At 36.0% G+C, this 24,211-nt stretch overlaps 3 protein-coding genes across 5 annotated transcripts; all 3 read left to right on the plus strand.

Moving 5' to 3' along the window:
• The first annotated feature begins 570 nt into the window (after positions 1-570).
• On the plus strand, positions 571-7,217 carry LOC143468947 (protein Wnt-3a-like). 2 transcript variants are annotated; one of them, XM_076966434.1, is made up of 8 exons: positions 571-1,019; positions 3,152-3,190; positions 3,612-3,794; positions 4,740-4,819; positions 4,986-5,102; positions 5,305-5,450; positions 6,120-6,316; positions 6,464-7,217. In XM_076966434.1, the coding sequence occupies exons 1-8, from the start codon at positions 907-909 to the stop codon at positions 6,744-6,746; spliced, it is 1,158 nt and encodes a 385-aa protein (XP_076822549.1). In that variant the 5' UTR covers positions 571-906; the 3' UTR covers positions 6,747-7,217. The 2 variants fall into 2 exon arrangements, with proteins under 2 accessions (XP_076822549.1, XP_076822550.1); XM_076966435.1 differs by lacking the exon at positions 3,152-3,190 and having other exon boundaries at positions 576-1,019.
• A 1,713-nt stretch (positions 7,218-8,930) lies between these two features.
• On the plus strand, positions 8,931-14,340 carry LOC143469493 (Golgi SNAP receptor complex member 2-like). Its single transcript, XM_076967206.1, has 7 exons — positions 8,931-9,744; positions 10,285-10,349; positions 11,362-11,470; positions 11,675-11,807; positions 11,899-11,971; positions 12,067-12,137; positions 13,126-14,340. Exons 1-7 carry the CDS (start codon positions 9,716-9,718, stop codon positions 13,285-13,287), a joined length of 642 nt encoding a protein of 213 aa, XP_076823321.1. The 5' UTR covers positions 8,931-9,715; the 3' UTR covers positions 13,288-14,340.
• A 5,825-nt stretch (positions 14,341-20,165) lies between these two features.
• LOC143468892 (uncharacterized) lies at positions 20,166-24,161 on the plus strand. 2 transcript variants are annotated; one of them, XM_076966360.1, is made up of 14 exons: positions 20,166-20,614; positions 20,824-20,930; positions 21,087-21,159; positions 21,241-21,346; positions 21,467-21,600; positions 21,676-21,758; positions 21,839-21,912; positions 22,187-22,359; positions 22,457-22,536; positions 22,879-23,054; positions 23,217-23,283; positions 23,441-23,533; positions 23,740-23,887; positions 23,961-24,161. In XM_076966360.1, the coding sequence occupies exons 1-14, from the start codon at positions 20,471-20,473 to the stop codon at positions 24,024-24,026; spliced, it is 1,524 nt and encodes a 507-aa protein (XP_076822475.1). In that variant the 5' UTR covers positions 20,166-20,470; the 3' UTR covers positions 24,027-24,161. The 2 variants fall into 2 exon arrangements, with proteins under 2 accessions (XP_076822475.1, XP_076822476.1); XM_076966361.1 differs by having other exon boundaries at positions 20,848-20,930.
• Positions 24,162-24,211: the final 50 nt, after the last annotated feature.

The raw sequence follows: 24,211 nt of genomic DNA on the forward strand, positions 1-24,211 counted from the left end.
TTAAAAGAAAAAAATCACTCGCAAATATAAGCAGGTTGATCGGTTAAACATGACATTGCCACAGACGTGTATGAGTTTCAGTTTAACCCAATTACCGAAGGCATTACGCGGGATAGATGAAAAACGCCGGCCCGGTTAAGATTGGCTTCAAGTAACTATACCTAATTGGCCGGAAACGTATAGTACAGGCTTAGTTGCTTTGCATAAGGTATAGGCCAGTTTGAGGCGATATTCAACTTAAAATCGATAGAAATTGAGTGCAGGGTAAAGTATTCAGCAAACACTCTCATCAAGTCAAGGTGAAACTGAATCATTTTCCGACGTCGCATTTGAAGGCGCGTTAAATGCCCGGCTCAGAAATTTAGTTAGATTTTAGCCCGAGATAGGCAGATGTTTCAGGGCGATGGATGAAATATGGTGAACATCTTAAAAGGCATAATTTCGCGGTCTAATTAGCGTATAACAAGCAATTACGACGTAGGGTTTATAACTTCGCGCGGATCTATGTATATATAGGGCCAAAATATGAGAAAAGTAGAATAAGACGTAGCCAAAGCTTTCGATACATGCTTGTCTGTTTCGTTTAAAAGCCGAGCTTTTGAAAATAACCAGTTCATCTTCGCACTTCACAGGCGAGATTTTTAACAAGAAAATTCCACTGTTGCCACCTTTATATGAGGCAATAACAGCCAACAACTGTTGCAAGAAAACGTGCATTTCGAAACGACCCCGAAGACCAAAAGTCTTAAAGCACGCTGAGCGAAGAGCGTAAAGATTCAAGTTCTCAACTTTTATCCGGCACACGACTAAGGAAGTTTTTCAGTTGCAAATTAGCTTCGTCCATAGCGCATTAGCAAGCGTTTGAGGGATTTTGTTAATTGGATTATTGAAGACCAGTCTCAACCAATGATCTACTCGGTAAAGGCCACGTGCGCTGCTCGAGCGCTTTTTTCATTATTGGTTTTTTTCATCGTGACGTCATATAACATCGAAGCCCGTTCCGGAGCACCTCGTTGGTGGTAAGCATTTTACGTCATAATTACAATATACTTATTACGTATTAATTTACTGTTTATGCCACTATACTCTTAAATGTGCTTTACATTGCTGTTGTTATAATTGTAAACGTTGTCCATTACGTAACCACGTTTTTTTAGTATTTTACAAGTATCGTCTTTAAATCCAGGATATTTGCAAAATCATGTATTTTTATTACCGTTAAAAAAGAAAAATCTGTGGGTAAATTTGACCTTCTATTGGCAACCTACGACTGTACGGAGTTGCAGCTGTCTTTACAGCAAGAGGTGTTGACCGAAGTTTGTTTAATTAAATCTCGAACCCGCTGTAAAAATAGAATTTCAACAAAAAGCGATTTGATTCCTACGTCACGTGTCACGTTTATGCACACCTACGTGATATTTCGTTGAAATTACATGAAAAGCTTTGTCATGAAACGCGCGATTGTTTTTTTATGTTTCTTTTCATGTTAATCTACACAAGAACGTCTCGTTTTACGTGATTGTGTCACAATAGACAAATTATGATGTCATAATAAAGATTGTTTACGTAATCCTATTTCACCTGGCTATAGCGTATGTTGCTTTAGTTTATTTTTATTACTTGACAACCTCAAATTTGGTAAATCTCATTAAAGAAACTTTGCATGATTTTCGTTCACGACTTCCGCCAGCCTGGTCAGCACCACGGTATGCGGTACGGTATATCTATTTAGACGGGCAAAATAATTTACCGTAGACTGCTATTGTCAGGTCACGGGCCGACATAATGTGTTTCGCTTTAAATGCCTTTATTTCTGCAGGAGAACGTGTAATTACGCCAGATATCTTAAGTGCCAGGAGTCGCCGAATTAGATATTTACTTATTAAAAACAGCCTACTGAAATACGCTCGTTTTTCACTCGACTAAACCTAAAAAGAAAAGCCTAATTGCACGCTACTTTGTTAGCCTGGCTTACGAACACATATCGTTTGTTTAATTGGCGGAACCACGCTTGTAATTCCTAAGAACTTTGTTGTACATTTACCACGAATTACTATACATCGAATGCCTTTAAAATGACGTTGGTGCTAATGTAACTGTTTAAAGTGGCATAGAGCTTCATTTTGTCCAAAGTACAGTTTGTAAATTTCGGATAAATCTAGCTAAAGTTTGCAAACGTTAGGTACACGTACAATTGTGGTGAGTCTCGCGTTTAAATGTTCGTTTTTCTCACAATTTGACCCCGGCAACAACAAGACATTTGCCTTGACATTGAAATCACATAACCCTGATTAATGCATCTCTTCTCTTTGAAAAGATGTTGTGTAAGCTTGCGATGAACCTTGCCGGCTTAGCAACTGTTCCGTGTAAATAAACTCGTTAGCACACTGCAAAGAATTTTCAAACGAAAGTGTCATTTGCCGCCAACGTCACGTGATCAGCACAGCTTGACTGTTTTAACAAGGATCTATTATTGTGAGTTTATTGTCTCAAAGGCAACAGACACACACGTAGTTGTGAAGTTTAGCGCGTCCCTGGGCGAGGTGCGCTCCATTTATCTTCATTTTGCGGATGGGACATTTTTATTGAGGGAAAGCCAGAAGAAGCGGCGATAAGCTCATTCATTTTGATATCAGTATCGTGAGAATCGTCTGACGTCCGCTCGTTTATGGCATTTTATATCGACATTCACCAACAATGAGCGTTTGTCTTGAAAGCGTCTCGTCATAATTGCAGACACTTTATTGAAATACTGAATTAGTTATTTATGACGTAACATTGCTATGTGTGGGTCACAACTGACTTTGTTAAAGTGACAGAATCGCCGGGGATGACTTTTGCGTTGAAAAATGTTTATTGGAAAGAATTCAGTTTTCTCAACTGTAGACTATTGAACAAGTCAAGTAATTTTAAAACGTTTTCAGCAAAATTACACTCAAACTCACTTATCAGCTTACAGCCACACTTTTCATGAACGCATCCCGAGTACAGGGCAATTTTACTTCCCGGTTATATCGTGCTATTACTTCTTATATCAGGTTACGTTGTGGTTAGCACCTCTGGGCAAATAAAAACAATTTCGCTTTTATACTTGCCGGAACAAAGCAGTTTTTGTTTAAAAAGATTTTTTACCCTAAACGTTCTGTTTCAGGGCAATCATGCATTTGCTCCAAGCTCATTCCTCAAACGAGTAAGTCGTGCCGCTAGGTGCTGCCTTAACAACCTACATAGCATGACGTTGTAAGCAATCTAATCCTTTTTTTGTGGTTGTAGCGTCCATTTTCCTTTTTGGTGCTGAACTTTCTTTATTTCTAACGACATAAATTTAATTTTGACGTATGTTAAAATCTTTTGTGTTGCGATGAAAACTCCTTATCCATTTTAACACCTCCTTTTCTGCTATATTACTTGCATATATAGCTTTCGTACAATACAATCAAATGCTAATGCTTGATAGTTGAAAAAAGTAGTAACTTATGCAATAATATCAGTTTAAATTTTCTGATAAAACACCTTTTTGTAAATTTACCTTAATCTAATTTGTTCAATAGTTTTGTTTAACCAAAATAAACTTTTCAGTCTGAATTGAACTTTAAATTTTCGTTTTATAGGTCCCTGGCCATGGTACCGCCAGATGGCGTGCTGAATGTCAAGTCAATAACTTGTAACAGTATTCCCGGTTTAGTCTCAAAGCAACACAGGTATTGTTCACACAATATTGAGCTAATGCCAAGCATTGCCCGTGGAATTAAGCTCGGAATTGACCAGTGCAAGTATCAGCTAAAAAACCGCAGGTTTGTTTATTTTTTTCATGTTGTTTTTCATGTTATTTATTGTTTTAGTAACACACGACAGTTTCCGCTTCTTTCGGCAACGTTTATTTTGTAAAAGCGGAAGTGAAGTATAAACGAGAATGAAACCTTGCTCAAGATGTGATTGGAATTAGGTTGATATTCTATTTTAAAAATCGTCAAAAAGATTTCAAACCGTGAAAAAGCTTAAAATAAGCTCGCCTATATTTTTGAAGATGAAAATCTTTTTGTAAAGTTTCTTCGTAATGACACTAACAAAATATCAGCAGAGTCTTAAACATCACAGTCCATGAAGAAAAATTAAAGATTGTGAAGTAATTTCACCAAAAAAAACTTAAAGCAATGAAGTGTTGGCTACAGCATAAGATTTGTGAACGTCGATAGCCAAATATTACAGGCGTAATACTAAATTCTCTACACAAGCTTTCGCAAGTATTCCTTAATAGATCTGATGAAGCGCACTGATGCTTGCAATAGCTTGTGTAGAGAAATTCAGAGGTAAAACTAACCCTGGAGCTTCATCCAATTTTCTGCCTTGTTATTGTACTAAGCTTATATATTGGTTGTACTGAGTTAACACGGTTCAGCCAGTATCAACTTTGTAGCCGCAATGCTATAACAGACTCCAATGCTAAATGAAATGCTAAAATGAAGGCCACGCAGTAGTTGTTGACCAAGTTGTTTGGAAGGTGAAACGTAGGAGGAATAAGATTTGCTCGTTTTGCAAATGTGGTTTCAAATTGTAATTGTAAAATATGGAGCATATTATAAATTTTTTTAAATTTTACAATTTTGGTCAAGTTTCAACTAATGCAAAAAAAACGCTTTTTTGAGGATGTATTTGCTGTAAAATATCTGTCTTGGTCAAATTTGTTTCTTTTTTTGTTTACTTTTCGGCATTATTCAAGATTGTCTTTTTTAAAAAAGGTGGAATTGCAGCACTCTACCACTACGACGTTCTCGGCCAAACAGAAAGAAAGGTGTGTTTGGTCCTGTACTCGAAACAGGTGAGATGCTTATCTAAACTACGCGTGAAATCTGTGACTACCGATAGAGTCTTTTCCTTAATAATAAACCCGACCTACAGCAAATCAACAAGAAAACAAACCTTGAAAGAAATTGAAAACCCTTGACAAAATAATAAATTTTCAAATGTGTTTTTTCTTATCAAAGCATCGCCGGAAGCGGCCTTCGTTCATTCGATCGCAGCAGCCGGGGTCGCCCACGCTGTTGCTCGCGCATGCGCAGAAGGTTCGTTGACGTCTTGCGGATGCGACAAAAGATCAAGAGGTTATTTATAAATATCGCTGTTTTCAGTTTTTTTTTTTCGACTTAAAAAAGTAAGCAACAACATTTTCTGGAAAATACTCATATATAGGCGCCTACCGAAAAAACTTAGGATTACGTCAAAAAACTTCAATATCGTTCTGTAGAATTGAAACGTGTGGCTTTTTCTGTTCAAAGCTTTGCTTAAAACATTTCTTCACCACAGTTGAAAAAGGAAATTGGCGATGGAGAGGTTGCAATGAAGATGTGGAGTTCGGGATTCAAGTCTCCCGCGAATTCGCGGACGCCCGAGACCAAGGCAACGACGGACGTGCAATTATGAATCGCCATAACAACAAAGCAGGAAGGATGGTACGTCATAATATACCTTTATTGGCTCATAAAAACGCTATGATTTTAATCTAAATAGCTGTTTGCACCTGCGTATTTCGGATGCTGATTTAACCCACACCAATGCGACCGTAAATATCACTTTAACATAAGTGCAATCTCGCTAGCTCACCTGCCCAATTATGTTTTTTTCGATGACTAAGATATTCGGGGGTGGTGATATAAAAGGAAATTTAATACCGCGTGAATAGCGGAACGGCTAGACCGCTGATTGAACATAAACATGATTTGACCAAGCGAGTGACTTTGTCCATCTATAACGTCACATCATGCAGGCTAATATCCATCAAATTTTTATCGTCTACTTCCGCTATTGATCAGAGAAACGAGAATATGCAAAAAGCGTGTCCTATAAAATGACGCAATTTAACCAAATTAAAGTACCGCATTTCCTTGAAAAACAATAAAATGGCGAAATATAAATACGGTTTTTAGCTGCGTGTGCGTTTACCACCACCACCACCTTTGCCAAACAGCTCGCGCTGATTAAGTTTCCTCAAGCCCTTAATACATTACGCGATTTATATCGTGGAGCTTTTCTATAACGTTACTGTACATACCTTTCTGAGTTTTAAATATTTTCACAACAAGCGTTGTAGCAAGAATCTAATCAATTTATGCTCATCGTAGGTTTTGCGCGACAAAATGCAGCTTAAATGCAAGTGCCATGGCTTATCTGGAAGCTGTGAGCTGCGAACATGTTGGTGGGCTCTTCCAGATTTCAACGAAGTTGGAAAGAAGTTGAAGAGGATGTATCTCGACGCGTCTGAGATGAAGGTGAAGCACCATCAAGAGGCAAGAGGTATCGTCGCTTCCCTGGTTCCAAAGTGAGCTTTACTTCTGTTTGTTAGTGCCGATGAATCACTCGGCAGTGCAGACTCTGTACTATTTGTTATAAAGTCTTTTAAATGATTCTCGTTATTGTAGCGAATGATTTTGATTGAAAACATTTTATTCCAAATTTTTTGTCAAAGATTTCAGGAATTTCCACCGCCGCAAGAAACAGATCTCGTTTTCTTTAACAAATCTCTTAACTTCTGTAATAAAAATCCACGACTTGGAATCGAAGGCACGAAGGGGAGGTTGTGCAACGCGACATCTAGCGGTGTGGACGGTTGCGACTTATTATGCTGTGGTCGCGGCTATAACACAGCACAGAAAACTCGAATAGAAAGTTGCAGATGCGTTTTCGAATGGTGCTGCCACGTCGAGTGCGAACAGTGCGTCACTCCTTACGAAGAACACACGTGCAAATGATGTCGAAGATGTCGTCATCTTCTTACACCCTGCATCGAGAATCATGCACCATAATCCGGTCCCGGAAAAGAGGATTGGAGATGCGAATGAACTTGCCAGTTGATTGTATATTTTTTATAATGCGCGGGCGCTTATTTATATAATTTAAACGTTTTGTACAACTTTTTTCTATGTGTGCTGTTTGAGTGTTCCTTATTGAAAAAGGACTGTTGATAAAAACAGCAAAGGCTTATTCTTGTTGCAGATGACATTTCAATTTTTTATTAATAAGCATTATGTCTAATGGTTTAATTGTCAAAAATACGTTGGTAAAGCGAAAAATAGGAGTCTGTGCTTGTATAAACCAAGTTTCTCTCAAGAAATTCTCCACAACTTGACAAAGGAGATTCCCTTTCTTGATAAAACTTTCACTGAGTTTAAAACCAGTATTTGATTGATCAAAAAACGTCTTGAAATTTGACCTTCGTACAGTAAAATACAAAATAAGTAAAAAGTTTCTCTCTTGGCTGATTTTATATAATAATACTCCATAGAAAATAATCAAAATGTGAATGGATCGGAATTTGCTCGACGGTGTATAGCGTCTCGCTTGCCAGTGCTACCACAAACGCAAAGTCTATACGCAGCTTATTAGTGTATATACTCGATTATTGATAATAACTATTGAGGTGTGAGTCGGCTACAACTTATTGGATGTCATCAAGCGGCAGGCGTGCCCAACCGCTACAACGCTAACCGCGGTTCGAGCAACAAGGTAGCATCACCTGGTTGAAGCACTTTTTAAAACAAATAAGCACTTTTAAGTTTAATGAATTTATGGCAGCATCGCCACGGTCACTTGTATTTTAGCGCCACTTTGCCGTGTTCCTCAACGTGAGACTACCGCACTGCTGTAGGCCTACATGGGCATCTACCGTAAGTTGTGTCATTCACGTTCATCTGGAAATGAAAACACAGGCAGCAAAGTTGAGAATCGAACTCGGTACTTTTGAAACCCGAAAGATCAATAAAACGGAGACGCCATTTCGAACAAGCGCAAGCAACCAATAAAAATGTTGCTATTTTATTGTAATTATATAAATAATTATAAATACCATAAAGTTGCAAACAACGTAACTAGCGTAGGAAACATAATTTTTTAACTTTGTGATACTTAAAGTGGACTTCTACTCTTCCCACGTCGTATCTAACTATAACTATATAATTATTATGATTTTTGAAAATCTTTACAATAAGATGTCTGTAACGTTTGTCTCCCTGTCCGCTAGAAAGAAGCAGGACATCACTTTTATTTGCTTAAAGCCTTGTTTTTTTTCTGTTTCACAATTCGCATTTCGTGTCTGTTGTTGTTCAGGCAGTGAAGTAAGCAGACGCTCTTTAGAGAAGTCTCTTCTTCTGATGATTGTCTGTACTTGGGCATATGTTCGTTTGCCAGTAAAATAAAGTTAGTGTCAGTCGTGGATAAGGAACGGTTTAACAACTTATTAGAATATTCTTTAATATGCATCTTTCATACCCATTCCGTCTGCCAGGCACTGATGAATTCGCTACACATTGAAATAAAATTCCTGAATTATTATTACTAGATTAATTGAACTGCGCTTTCAATTTTCTTTTGAAAAAGTAATCAGCCACATTTTGGCTAATTCACCGCTGTTGTGGACGCTTGAAATTAGTCAGCGCTTTTGATACGTCCGCTATAGGTACTTAGTTTTTGTCTGACTATTTGTTTCGGGCATTGTGACATAAAAATGCGGCATGACTCAGTGCAAGTTTTCTAATCAAATACCTTGTATTTCCGATGAGTTTGTACATATTGTTTTCTTGTTTGTAAGTTAAGTTGTTAACCTTGTAAGTTTTCCTTGTTTTACAATTTCCAAGGTTTTTGGCCGGAAAATTTATGCTGAGTTATGCTAAGTTCTACGTCACAATACCTTGGAAAAATTTGGCAGCCGGGTAGTGTCAAAATCTGATGTTATAAATTTAATTTTGATTGTGCCAGCACCTTGAATACCAGAATATTGTATATATCGGGGGTAGGTAAAAGACGGAATCTGTACGGACTTTCTGACTTGAACCAATATGACATATAGCACAGTTAGAATATTGAATGTTAAGCACTGGCATATCGACCATTGAGCCAAATAGAAAAGTAAAGTTGAAAGTTTGGATAACGTCTTCATAATAACAGCGTAAACTGTAAAGCTTATACTCAACAGTCAAACAAATACCTATAATAATTTATAAATAAGCTTAAACTTACAACCAACTAGGCCTATAGCCTTTTTCCTCAGCAGTCAACCGTATTTAGGCCTATAGGCTTCCAATCACAACTCTTATCTTGTCAGAAGGAATTGCAGAGTTCTCAGGAATTAATAGAAATTCAGGACGAAGTGTTCAATATCCTGACTCGGCCAACTGCATTAGACTCTTGTATTAAAAAATATGTATGTACGTCAAAAATTTATATATATATGCCAAAATCCACAGTCCTAAAAATTTTGTTTGGTTTTTTGCTGTAAATCTCCAGCAGAAAGGCCTTAATTTGCAGTTTTGCACACCAACTTTTTCCTTGCTTTTTCAGTTTATTGTTACATGAAAGTACTTGGATTGGAAATTATGCTTTCGTGTAAAATGTTTATTGTAACATAACCTTTAAATTTTGAAAAGTAAAATATATTGCATTGACATGTTTGATAGATCATTAAAATATAGTGTTAACCGTTTTGCACAAGCATTGGTTAATTATAACTTAAGTAGAAGCAAAATGTAACAGCCAAGTTGAACTTGCCATCAAAGTTATCCCATTGCTCATTGGGGGCATCTGGTAGCTTTTTCTGGCATTCAATTTGTAGTGTAAGTCTTTAAGATTATATTGAAATTGTTAATTCACTGGTTGTGTTGCATCTAAACTACAGAACTTAGTCTTGATTATTTACCTAAAATTAAATTGAAAAGGTATTAGAAGAATGGAAACGTTGTATCACCAAACTAATCGGTAAGATTGCTGATTTACGTACATATGTTACTATTATTATTGTTTTTATTACTTTATTTTTACACTGATATTTGCCCGATTCAAAGCCCATTTCCATCTTTACTATGGCATTATAAATAAAAATGCTCACGTCAAGGTTTGTGTTCTCACATTTGTGCAGTTTTGCCAAATTGATTTACAACCACAGTGGAAAGTGTGGCACATTCATGCTGATTTTCTTCATATTTTTGTCTATAGTTACAGACAATTCTGACAAATTTTGTTGTTTGAATGCTAATTTGTAATAAGTAAACAGAGATTTGAGTCTTCAGTGCGTGACATCGCAACAAACTTTTTAACTCTGCATGCCTGTAAAGTGCTATACTTTACCGTCTGGGTAATATGCATGCGAAATATGAATTTAATGCAAAAAATGATCATACATATCATAATAATTGTTTCAAATATAGAACTATTTCAAATCATGCGAATTTAGTTTTCAAAAATTCAAAAGGCAATGTTGATCATTATTAATTTTTATTTCTTGTTAATCCTCGACAGAATGATCAGTGATGTCCAAAGAAATCTGGGTCGACTAGAAACTGCCACTGGACATGAAGCTTTTGGTAATTAGGCCACGACATGCATTTGTTAAATCTTGTCTTTAATCAATGGCTTGAAGTTTGTGAAGTTGAATTATAAAATAAATTTGTATAAAATGTCATTTTTGAGCCATTGTAAAGCCCAGTAATGTCCAGCAAAACATGAATCTAGAGTATATTTTCTTAAATCTTAGCCTAACCTGAAGTTATCATATATACTAAGGATGTGTCGCGAGAACGATTATTTAGGTTCGTGCAAATCCAAATTTCATAAAGGTCAACTTGAATGAACCCCGAATCTATTCGTAACAGCACCAAATACCAAAGTTTTATCAAAAAGTTGCCAGATATTGCATGTGACGTGGTGTAATTGCTAAACATTAATGGCCAAATATATTGTCAGAAAATGATACGTAGCTTAAAAAATCTTCTAGCTTTGAGCTTCAATATTATACTGGTAGGTAGGTATGTTTGTAGTATTTAACCTATTAATTATTCTTTTTGTCTTTTTTAAAGATAAGTGGTTATTTAACATATTTCGAATCTTTTAAACTTGAATGCCTTCAACTTAAACAACTTGAAATCTGAACAATGTTTTAGAAAATATTCTGCCTGAGAAGCTAACTTTTACTTCGAACAAACTTAATCATCGAGGAATTGTTTATATTCATCACTTTTAAGTTGCATTTTTGCGTTGAAAATGAATTTATGAGTGAAATTATCAGTATTTCCTTTGTTGAACTTCTCAAAATTTTAACAATGCGTCTGCTGTATTTCCATTATTGTTTATATTGGGCAGTTAGTCTAAGTTCCATTCGCTTAAACTGAAGTATAGGATTTTGATAATTGGCATGGATGTTGTTGGTATTTTGCAAACTGATTAATTCATTTTACGTTGACACAAAACACCAATTCATCAGTTCTTTAGTGAGGCACCGGGAAAGTTAAATGCATTGGTTATATATTTTATAGGCCTAAGTGAGTTATTATCTCTGACAAAAATCAAATAAAACTATTGAATTTTAAACGCTTCCAGCTATAGAGAATGCCGTTCACAGTCAACTGGAACAAATCAATGGGAACTGTGACCGACTTGAAGTTCTTGTAAATAAGGAACCACCTTCTCGAAGGCAAAATGCTCGGATGTAAGACACTATTCACATGTTTAGGAGCTTGATTGAAAATTTAGATTTTGCAACAGTTTATCTTAAACGCATTTGTATTTTACAAATTTTTGATGAAATCCTACGCTTACCTCGCCCTTTAAAAGATAGCAACAACGTTTAAACTCAAAATTGAATGTGGATAATTTTATGACAACAAAATCGAAATTAACTTGATTATTAAAGGCGGGTCGATCAAGTACGTTACGATGTCCAACACATTCAAAGTGCACTGAGGCAGTTCCAGCATCGACAGAGTGTTCGTGATCAGCAGAGAAAGGAACGAGATTTGTTGTTGAGGACTTCGTTTAAAACTAATGTAAGTCGAATTCTGTTGTGTAGTTACAAATATGCTGTTGAGTTCATAGAAATAACGTCAAGAGTAATACAGTAGTGAAATTGTTATTTAGGACGAAGAAAATACAACCATTGAAATTAATTCTGATATGAACCACCATACAGGCCTATCAAATGCGCATAAAGGTTTGTGCAGTTATTCGTTAATCTAAAGTGAAAATTGATCTAACAGCATAGCTTGTATGTTTGATATTTTTACGTCATTTTTCTGCATACTTCAGGCCTTGATGACATCATCAGTCATGGTTCAAGTGTGTTAGACAATCTTCGTTCTCAACGTGGCATGCTGAAGGCGAGTACACACACTTTTAAGTACTTTGTGTGTCAACATTACTCGTGTTTGTGTATTTTTTGCCTTTCACTCTACGGCTAAAAAATTGCAAAGAAATAGCGTGTTAAAAGAGATATATCCACATTCAGCAAAAAATAACTTCTTTTGGTAGTTATACATACCATCCACCGTTTGTACCAATGTAATTGGCATCATCTTGCACGCTTTATACCATATATCTATACCAGGTTTTTCTTGTCCATCAATTCTTTACTTGCATTCCTGTTCAGCATATTTTTCCCTTAAATTGGTATTTTTTGTTGCTTGATATGTAATGTTTAAAACAGATTTTAACACTAAAATGAAAAAACTTCATTGTCACACATTGGTTTTGAAGTAAGATGTAACACTAAGAAAGTAACAGAGTTTTCCATAAAAAAAAAACAATTTTTCAAAGTCAGTAGGTCTGTCTGTCTGCCAGCAGTTAAAATTAATAGCAATTTATTTTAAAACATTTTTGCTCATGGTAAAAGACGGCCTCAGTCTGATTATGGACGCAGAAGGTTGTTCTCAATTTTACTCTGTTTTTTCTTCTTTTACTACAAGTATGAAGATACCAAAATCAGCTGCTATTTATTTTCTGCACTTGGATTTTAAAATCAAACCCGGTAAAAATTTAAAAACTCACATTTGTGGAATGATGCAATTGTCATATTTTGCTTACAAAATAAATCCTGCAGCAGTAGAGGTAATTCGTAGGTCTGTCGACTCATTTATGTTGGATCTAGATTTATATATTTCACTTAATCTGCATCATCAGTATATGAAGCATGTGTGCAACTAGAGAAGCTTCTGATTAAGGCAATTTTAGTTATTTGATACATAATTTCCAATTAATGCTGCTTATTCAAAAATAAAGTTTCTTTATTGAGATAAAATGAAGTGCGTAAATGATCTTTAAGTTTTTCACCTATTCAAACACATACCTAAACGTATGTGTTTCTTCCAGGGCGTAAAAACGAGAATGCTGAATATTGCCAATACTCTTGGACTCTCTAACACTGTCATGAGGTTAATTGAGAAGAGGACGACCCAAGATAAATTGATACTTTTCGGAGGAATGTTTGTAACATCTCTCATCATGTTTCTTCTATGGAAATACTACACTTGAAATGGCTTTTCCTTGTTTTCATTTAGTATTTCTTACAGAATTTTTGCCACTACTTTTAATTTGAATTAGAACAAGTTTAAATTTTGGAGTGGTGTTGGAAGAGGTGGGCAGTCGGTGTTTTAAAAGTACCGTCGGTAAACAGTACCGGTATTCAATACTGTTTTTAAATGGTAGTTCGATACTTTGTTGGTACTGTGAGCAAATTGCTGGATCTTGCTGAAATTTACCTCTATTGTGGTCCCTCTACAGCTCAAAACTTACTTGACTTGACTTCACTCCTTGCAACCCTATTAAAGATTTGTAGATACAAAAACAGCCAACATAAAAAGTAGTATTAAGGTTTATTTAAAATGAACCTTTGAAAAAAAATCTCTTCAAAACTTGAATTAGCACTTAAATGTACCGAGCACCGGGACTGACAAGAATTTCTTAAAATACGTAATTCGGTACCGACATCGCTACTGAAAAACTGCCACGATACTGTCCACCCCCTGGTGTTGGTATCCATGATTGCAACTATGTTTAAAATCGGGAGTTTGATTGTTTTTATTCAAGCTTTTTATGACCAACTTTGCTAGGTCCTAATATCGCCGGCATTGTGCAATATTTAACAGATTCATTTAAGCAGCGTTCTTGAGTGTTTTCCTGTTGGTTGAACCTGCGTTATCGCATAGTATTAAAAACTGTCTACTGTTCATATGCACTACTAGTTCATGTTACAGCGTAACCATTTGCTGTATTCTGCGTCTAGCCTAATTTTAATTCTGCCGCTGTCAATGCATCTACTGTATATATGTAACTTGTTGCTGGAATTATCCGGGATGCAATCTGAACAATTAGCAACTGGGTGATTTTCCAAACATGGAATGGAATATTATTAAATACTACTGGGAGTCGCTCTCGGTACTACTTTGTCTTTTAAATACGGTCGTGATCGCTGACAATACCTTTTAATGATACTGCCACAGTCATAGTTTGTTGGTTCTTTATTTGTGGTAAACCGGTTTGTAGAATAATGCGCGTGTTAGTACAAATAGAACTTTAATTACTTATCACGCATTGTTCCCTTTGCTGGGTTGTAGTCGAAACTGGAAAGTGACAGCTGTTGTAGTTGCTAGTACGGCGATTATAAAAACTGAAAAGATCAGAAAAGCTTTCACGCCTTCATAACCACGATAGACTAAATGTAGATAACCATGAATTTATTGCAAAAACTTCTTCAGAGCATCTGCATTAGTAAGTACGTCAAAGAAAGCACGAAAATATTTTGTCATGTTGTACATTAATTATCGAAAATAAACGTTTGAATTTGCGTTTGCCGTAACACCAGTTTTCAAACTCCTCATCAACGATAATCCCAGTTTTCACATTATATGAATCTCGTACTATCAGAAGCTCGTACTGGAAGATTACCGCCATGCTATATCTCTTTCTTTCCTTTATCATTTTCATAAGACGGACTCCACCGAAAAGATTAACGTAACCCATATTATGCCAACCCTGGAACATATCCATTGATATTCTACCTGGTGTATAGACTTCAAGCCAGGCCCATCCACTAGCCGACAAGCGTATTTAGTGGAGAGCATTGGGCCATAGGCGCTTTTATTCCTTTTTGTTCATCGCATTTTTGTTATTGCGACTTTTTAACGATTTTTGCAGTGCAAAGTGCTATAAGAACTCCACGTGTATTGTGATAAAACAAAGACAGTAATTTATAATAAAAATTAGTCAAGAAATTAATACGGTACGGTAGGTTGCTGGACACCTTGCAATCCAAAGTTCTAACCAGGAAGATGGAATATTGTCATTTTTAATGCGAGTTTTTACCATTGAATAAAGTTTATACAGATAGAGGTTGAGAGGAAATCGAAGGGACACCAAAAGTGTAGTTTCAAATTGTGACAAGAGCTTTCGATTTTTTTTATACCGCAGTTGTACACTTTGATCTGACGTGTCACGGCAAAGGCTCACTTTTATTTGCCGAGTGCAAGGCTTGGTTTTCGGTCGCATTGCAGTGATCATCGCAATTGTTTCTAACATGCATGTTAACCTGCTTGTCAAACAAGTTTTGCAGGCTTTAGTTTCAGAACGGGCCATGTTGATCAGATGTGGTAGATTTTTCTGATTTCTGATCTGCAATGATTATATTGTCGAACTCCAAATCAAGTTTAGGAGTCTGGAAAACGTATCATCTTTATTATTGTTGGCGTTATCATGTGGAAGCGGTCTTTTTCCACTGTCTTAATAATAGGCAAACGTACTAATAGGTCTTCCAATGTGAAACAGGTCTGCAAAATAGGATGAAGTTTAGAAAATGCAAGACATATAGATTAGTTAAAGATTTCACGGTATAGAGTAGACTATAGACCTACTTCAGCCAAAGATAATTAATTGGCTTTGGTCAAGACAACACGAGCAAAAATACAATTCTTCCAGTCCTACTAGACGGGATAAGCCGTCGAGTGTCTCGAAAAAGCAAGACGGATGGTAGCCTAGTAGCAAAATTTCAATTTGCGAATGGCTTCTGGATTTGGTAATTTCTGCAAGACTTTATCGATTTCACTTGAACAAACCATGAAAAACCTGTATTCAAATAATGGGTGTTAATGAAACCATATAAAGAATAATATTTACTGTTATCGTACACAACATATCAAAGAGAATGCAATTAGTATACATGTATTTTCTGCACCTTACTGAGGCAAGATTCACCCTGAAACCGTTCACGTAACACTTTCGTAGAACTTTGAGCAATGCGTCCCGGTACCAATTGCGCCTGAAGTTGAGCATAGCAAGCCCAAGCTTTATGTTAGGTTTTGGTTCTAAAAAAATTTTTCGTTATTTTAAATTTGGAGTAACGAAAAGTAGAATTACTTACTTCAGTAGTTAATCCGTACCTTTATTCATTACAAAAATTTGGTTTTTCTTATTGCCTGACGACTGTTTAATTGCCTGCTTTAAAACAGCTACTGCTGTCCTGGTGACATGAGAGAGCTTCCTACTATTCGTTAAATCCAGTGTCTCTAATCGATGATGCTTTTGTCGGCAGTGTTTGGAAGCAACTGCTTCATAGAGCATCTTCACGGGCTTTTGGTTGGATGGGTTGACCGAAATCGTCGACTGACTGATAACGCCATTGCGTAAAAGAAAGGCGTCCACTACGAAACTTACTAACCACAGCCTCATTCTTTCAGTTAACGGGAATGATTCTTTCATTAAGAATGATGGTGAAATGGTATCATCCGTACAAATCGCTATAGCAATGTAAGTGCAATGTTTTGACAAATCAAATACATGACACTGCCGTTTTTGTCTCTTGTTCGGTTTTTTAAAAAACTGATAATCTGGTCTATGGCTCCTTTTCCACCAGAATGTCGACCCGCTGAAACAGTAACTACAATTTATGTTATTCATCCGAAGGCAAGTACAAGTGTGACCATTGTCCAAAGCGAATATGAAAGTCCGCATTACGTCCAATACAATTGCTTGCGGCAACCGGAATGCGAACTGAAGTAGCAAGTCGTACGCCGTACGGTAACAGGCTAGTTTCCTTGATTAAGCATTTAAACATCGCTTTGGAGACTGTCCTGACACACTTGTCATAGAGAGTTAATAGCTTATTTTTACTTACAGTAGACATTCTCTATTTGTTTAGACCTGGCTTCTAAAAACACAAAAGAAAAATGAAAGCCTCCCGTTAAAATGAAACTTTCAAAAACCAAAATTCTGTATCAAACTGCCTTACCAGTATGACTAGTATCGCGCGTATCCATATAGTTGTGCTTAAAGAAGTGTTGGCTTCGTTTTACCAGCACAAGCCTCTTTGATAATAATTAACTAAGGTCGTATGCACGGTTAACTGGGTTCACTGGTATTTCTGTTTTTTTTCGTTTCTATTTTCTTTTTGTATTGAAGAAAGACCACTCTATGGTTGATGGTGACGTAACATCCACTGAAACAAAAAAAATCTGGAACGCGCATCGATTGGTTAACGTGGTAACATCGATGGCAAACGTGGTATCATCGATCGGTAACGACCCTTCCTTATAATTAACAAAGGTCGTATGCACGGTTAACAAGGTCACTGGTAATCCTGTTTTTTTGCGTTTCGATTTTTTTTCCTTTTGTATTGCAGATCAACCTCGGGTATTGAGCGTGACGTAACATCCACTGAACCAAAGAAACCTGGAACGCGCATCGATTGGTTCAATTTAAACCAACTTGAAAGCCGCGTCCATCAGCAGTCAGCTCCATATTTTGCTTGTGCGATGGTGATGTAGCCTACAGCTCGCAGGTTGATCGGCGTAGTACCGTACCGCATATATAAAGCTTGTTTTTCTGGCTTTATGATATTGCGGAAAGTTTTCCTGTGAATCTGTGATACCTATCAACGTTTGGTATTGCATGGTTAGGAAGCAGGTTGTTATTGGCATCACAACACGTACTTTAACCTGTTTGCATGTGGTGTGTTAGCTCAAAAAGCTATTGCCAACTTTATCAACTGCCTGACTTTATATTCTTACCATTTAAAAGTTTTAAAATATAAATTTTTTTTTCTGCTTTTTGTCGCCTAGGGATAAATGTAAATGCCTTTAATACATAATTTGACCATTTGTTGCTTGATGTAACAGACATTGCACGTTGCATATATATGTAGCCTATATAGGCCTATAGGCTAGGCCTATATAGTTATGATGATTTATTTTGTTGCAGATTTCACATCTAGCGTGCTGTGAATCAGTACGACAGATTTTCAATATTCAAATCTTGGTGTCTAACTAGGCTAGGCTAGAACGAAAGCTGAAATTTAGGCAGATTTGAGAGATTTGAGAAATCAAACCAGAACCCAACATATAATTTTTTTTAAAGGCAAACGGCTAAAAACTCAACTGGAATCATTGTTTCTAATCTGTAACCACTTTTTAAAAATTGTTTGAATAATGTTTTTGCACATAAATTACTTTATTTGAACTTTAATGAACAAACTTGCTCGATAACCTGGGCTCAAGCGACGAGGAATCATCGCCATCATTACTCAGTCCAAAGAAAAATATCAGTAGGCCTATACCATGCCATTGAGATAAGTTTTTAAAAAAGTTTGCCCATTTCAAACTAAGTTTGTTTAACTGACAGTTGTTTTTCTACTTGATTCCAAAGGTAACTTACACTGCAAAGCCAGATTGCTAAGTTTGCGGCATCTTTCGCACACACTGTCCATACCATTTGGTGAGGTAAAATTGGGTAACATTGACACATCCTTGCATTTTTATATATAATTTTGTCAATGCAGCAATCCCATAACATTTTGATTTGATTTTTGTCTCAAGTTTCTATGTAAAATTAATCACATCTTTTCCTGAAAAGAGAAATATATATATTGCAGTAGTAAAATTTGTCACTTTTTTTATTTGTCAAAATGTTACCCCATGGGACAGTTTTTTCTGTATGAACTATATGACTCGACTAAACCCCTGAAGAGTTACTTTAACACTCAAATGTGTTTTTAAAAAATTGCAGAGCAATCATTGAAATTACAGTTAGTAGCCTAGTTATAGAAAGTTAGAAAGTTCCTTATTGCTCGTTGGAGCAGGATCATTCAGTTTTTTCAAAATAAAACTTGAACTTTGACATTAATGAAAAAACTTAAATTACTCCATGAAGGAGGTGTGATGTAGGTTTTTTGTGTGCTTAAATGAATTCCTTGACCCCAAGAATGGTGAATTCAACATTTGTTTCATTATTCTACCTTCAGAAATAAAGATATTAAAGAAAATCATGAAGCGTGACCAGTGCTCACTAACCAAACGCCATCGTGTGGCAAAAAATTCAAATTTGAATAACTCGAAAACGCCTGGAGATATTTTCAAAATTTTTTTTTAATCTTCGGGTTTTTCCAAGGTCTATAACATATATTGAAGTTATCAAAATCCAAGAGTAGTGGTTACAGGGCCTGGTTGATTATACATGGAATGACTCTGTTTCACGATAGTCGATCAACATGTGCAGGCAATTTCCAGTCAGTGATGGCCGCTGCGAATCATCACAGCAATATGATTGATCTTCTCAACCACTCCCGGAAAGCTGTCACCCTCAGATCCTATTTTCACATAATATCAAAATTACCCCAAAATAGATATTGTCCATAATTTTTTAAGGCAATATGTCATTTAATTTTTTATTTATATGTGTCAACAATATGCTTTAAAAACATCATGTTCTAACCAAATTTTTCTTTTTTCTTTTTTTTCTTCATAAAATGATCAAAATGTAACTTCATAAAAACAAAAATCAATACAAAATATATTATTTAGCAACTTTAGTTTTCAATTACATCCAAGATCTGGTATAATAACATACACTTTTACTAAACTTGTTTTTATGTTACTAATGTTAGTAAAGATTGTGCCGTTAAATTATTACAATCTTCTGTCAGTGTTACCCCACTGTCAAAGTAACCCCATGTTATCTTATAGATTTCTATGGAATACAGAAATTGATAGCGTTTGATAAAAACAACACAATTTTTAAAGTATGGAATTGGCAACGACAGGATGCTTATAAGGTATATTCACATTACATAGGATTTTTAAAAATGCAGGTATTTTGCCTATTTACGAAGCTGGCTGTAAAGTACATACAAAAGTATTACTCAAGCTGGAATAGAAAAACCAAGATGCTGCTATTGCTGTACTTATACTGATAGCTATTCGATTCGATACACAACTTGTGCTCATTATACAATGGTATTAGTGCTTAATTGTGATGTCCGTAGCCAAGGCGTTCTCCTGTTTAACCCGTCAGTGGTTATGGTGAACGATTCTAAAATCAGAGCAAGACCACAATGAATGCACAAAAATAAATTTGATACCTAACCTAGTCGACACACAGTTCAAGTAGTATTTTATGAGTTCAATGGTATTAATGTGACATTTATGTTACAATAACTACAATCATTGTATGATTAGCAGATTGATATACAGTATATTAAAATTGCATTATGAAATTCGCAATATCAGCATTTTGTGTATAGTAATTCACCATAAAACTGATAATTAATTCGTGGTTCGCTATAAATTTTACCTGTCGTAGTTCCAACCATTTGCAAGTTGGAAACCTCCATGACCTCATCTGTTCAAGTCAAGGCTTTTAGAAAAATTCATGTGAAGCTCGGGTAGGCGTTATGTATTGGTCAAATCAGCCTCGAGCTTCCACACCTTTACCAGAAGGATGGGAAAGCAAATATGATCCAAGTAGTCGAAAATGGTATTACATTAATCACACCACCAAGAAAACACAATGGGACGATCCACGGCTAAGCCAACAGGTAATTTTACCAAGCAACGGCAAATATTTTGTATGTTGTGACGATGACATTAACTTGCAATGCTACAAACATTTGACCTTGTTTCATTTTTTGTTGATTCTTTAGCAGTGGTTTTCCCCTCAAGCAGTGCTTTAAGTTTCCCATCACTTGACTTTTCCTTTTATATTGTTTGAATTACTTTTTGATTTTTTTCATATCTTTGTTGTTAGCAAACATCCTCTGCTACCAAACAGGCTCCTAACAATGTCACAATTGCTGATTCGGACAAAATTGCTCATATCATGTCTGTGTTTGACGTCAACCGAATTATTGTCAGGTAGTGAAAGTTGTTACAATATGTATAGTCAAGGTCTTATTACATCTTGTTACTAAAATGTTGTGACTAGATTTCTTTGCTGAAAATATTTTAATTTAGTCATGTGGTTGTTTGTTTGTGTGTAATGTATATTTTTACAGCACGTTTATTTGCTAGCTCTCTTCTCATTGCAAATAAAAACCAAGTTGAAAACGTGAAAGCAACCTTGCTCGGTATGGGATATAGAAAGGTGAAGCTACAGTAGTAACATTGGCGTCTTGTGGTAAAATTGGCCTAAAGCAATTAATTATGACAGTTTATTTCATAACAGAAAGTTACCCTAAACAGCAACCATGCTGTATGTAATACAGCTGCAGTCAACAGTCAAAATAGCAAAATAGAACAGAGAACAGAGCATGGAGTGAGAAACGTTAATGGTAGGTGACGCTAAACTGGTATGTTATTAAAATAGTAGAATGATTGATTTGGTATTTCACTGACCGGTTCATTAACTTTGTTTCGCTATTATGAAGCACTGTTGTTTTCATATCTATCAGAAACCTCACGGCCAAACACAAAGTCTCTACCTACTGGCTGGGAATCTAAATATGATTCAACAACTGGAAAGTGGTATTATGTTAATCATATCACCAAAGTTACTCAATGGAATGACCCACGTCAAAGTACACAGGTCACTCAGCATGCTGTGAAATATTTTTAATCACTGCTGTCCGTCTAACCTGGGTTTAATGTTTTGGTCTGCAAGGCCGTTGTTCCGAAACAAGATATTGTTGTTACGCCAAAGAAAGATTATCCTTCAGTTCCGGAAACAGTTACACAGACAACACGGTATGAAGTTATATGTACTTGTGAATTGTAACACTATGGCAAACTGATTAAATTTATATTTAAGCGGCATGTATTTCTAGAGAAAAAGCTGTCAGCTCAAATAACTTTGTAGAGTCAGCAAAAGATTCCCGAAACAGTTTGGGACACAAAGAGGGTAAGAATATTGAGCTATTGTTGCTGAAAAAACCCTCTATGAATTAATTAATTATCATAGCAGTTTATTCGAAACTTTGGTCTCTGCATGTGTTAAAGTCATATATTTGTGCGGTTTCCAACTGCAGCGAAGATTTTGTGGTGCACTAATTACATGCTTTCCAGCATTCCTAAAACAATGCCCAGATGTAGCAATGATTGCCAGTAAATCCATTGGCTTAGTACATACTCCATACTGTGTCAAATATGTTTTAAGTTAAGAAATACATTTCCAGAGAACAATATGAAGAAAATTGATGTACCCGTAAACATTGCGCCCAGTGATGTGAAAGCTTTCAATCTAGAAGCACGTCAAACAAGCTTGGGAGACTCTAAACCTGTTAGTCATTTGGATAAACAAGACAATTCTCATAATTCTAGGCGAAACTCAAAACAACAAGCCAATCAGGTTATAATTTAATATTTGATAGTAGTGCATAGCTGAAATCCTTGTATTATGTAAGTTGCAAATTATGCAGATGTCAATCTGTAGTTGTGTATCTTAGCTTTCGACTTCTGTTTCCACATCAATCTCAGCCAATACAACTGCTACAAAATTTGAATTTCACCAAAATAATAACCATGGGTACTAAAGGTTCTTGAGCAAACAATATATTAGTGATTATTATTTATTATAAATTTGACTAGTATTTGCTTAGTTGTTCTTCTAACCTTACATCATTACCACGCCACTGTAAATAACATTTTATATGATTTAATCCTTCATGGATTCAGCCCTTGTCATTTTTCTCTCGATCATTGGGTGGTGTTGAGCATGTCTCTGTTTTATTGTGACATAACAAGGTTAACGCTATACTTGCCCCCAACTCACAGTCAGTAGTGACAAATGAAAAATTTGACCTCTTTGTGGTCCAAGTTTCAGGAGGTCATTAAAATGGTGATAGTTTAAGGGTGATTAACATTTCAGACATCAAGCAGCAGCTCAAACATCTAGCCATGAAACAAAACCAAAAACTCTTGAAGATAAAAAAGACGAAATGAAAGAGGCTGCTTTAAAATTCAACTTGATGGCAGGTACCTTTTCACCACATGAACTACTCGGAGCTGCTACTTCAAAGCAAACTGCTTCAACCGACTTTGAAGGTAAGACGTTGAGTTCATTAGATTTTTTGTGGTTTTTAATTTTTTATTTTCTTTCTTCAAAACCACTAGATGGGGTAGTTGTTTAGTTTGTCGTAGAGTTAAACTGCCTGTACAGTAGCGTACTGAACAGAACCCAAACCACAAATGTCAGGTTTTTGGCAGAAAAAGTGCAAGGGAACGAACACAGAGATACAACGTATGAGAATGTGGAGTCAGATATGTGTGCAGAGTTAGTGAAAGATTGAGATGTTTTAGATAGCTTTCAGTGAAAGTTCTGCTGATAATAAATTGAAAGCATGAATTTCAGATAATCTTCATCAAACTTTTCATGTTGATATGCCACATTTGTTGTCTTCCATTAGTTTAACAAGTTCATTTTCTTTTAGTGATTCAATGAGACATAAAGATAGTATTGCCTTATGTGACAAATCACCTGAAGCCTCAGCTACAAACGGACTGGATTTACAAAATGAAGACAAGTAATTTATATAGTATGATAAAGGAGATAATTGCAGTTGTATGCTTTAAATGATGTTTTTCTCAATGCAAGCTCGTTAACCCAGTTTTGCGCACCTCAAAATAACTTGATTGAGCGATTTAGGCGTGAGCATATCATCCTAAGTGTATCACACCCTAACAGTGAAGAACTTATTTAATGCTTTGATCGAGTGCTTTTTGCTGACAGACCTTGTGAGAAGCAATGCTGGTCATCACTTCGTGTAAAGCCGAAGGGTCCTAACCCACTTTTACACAAAGGGCCGAACCCATTGCTACTGCTTGAAAGCCACATGCAGCCGCTAGGGCCAGACAAAACTCTGAGAAAGGGTCCACAGGTAGAATATGATTGCATTTTGTATTTCTTTCGACTATCTTATGTTGTTCTGATGATCATCTTTATAACCACAGGCTGGAAACAGAATTGGTTCACAATATGCAGATTGTACACATGCACGTACCCTTACCATGTCTTAGCTGAACGAATGTTTGCACTTGAACTAAACCATTAACTATACAGCAGTTATTGATGTCAAATGTCTCAGTTTGGTCATTTTTGATTTTGGAATGGATGTTATCTGTGAAATTAGCTTAAATAATAATGCTTCAACGAAACGTATTTTAGATTGACTCATTCAAGCAAAACTTTTACAATTATCAAA

The sequence above is a fragment of the Clavelina lepadiformis genome, chromosome 8 (genome assembly GCF_947623445.1).
Source record: "Clavelina lepadiformis chromosome 8, kaClaLepa1.1, whole genome shotgun sequence".
NCBI classification, from domain to species: Eukaryota; Metazoa; Chordata; class Ascidiacea; order Aplousobranchia; family Clavelinidae; genus Clavelina; species Clavelina lepadiformis.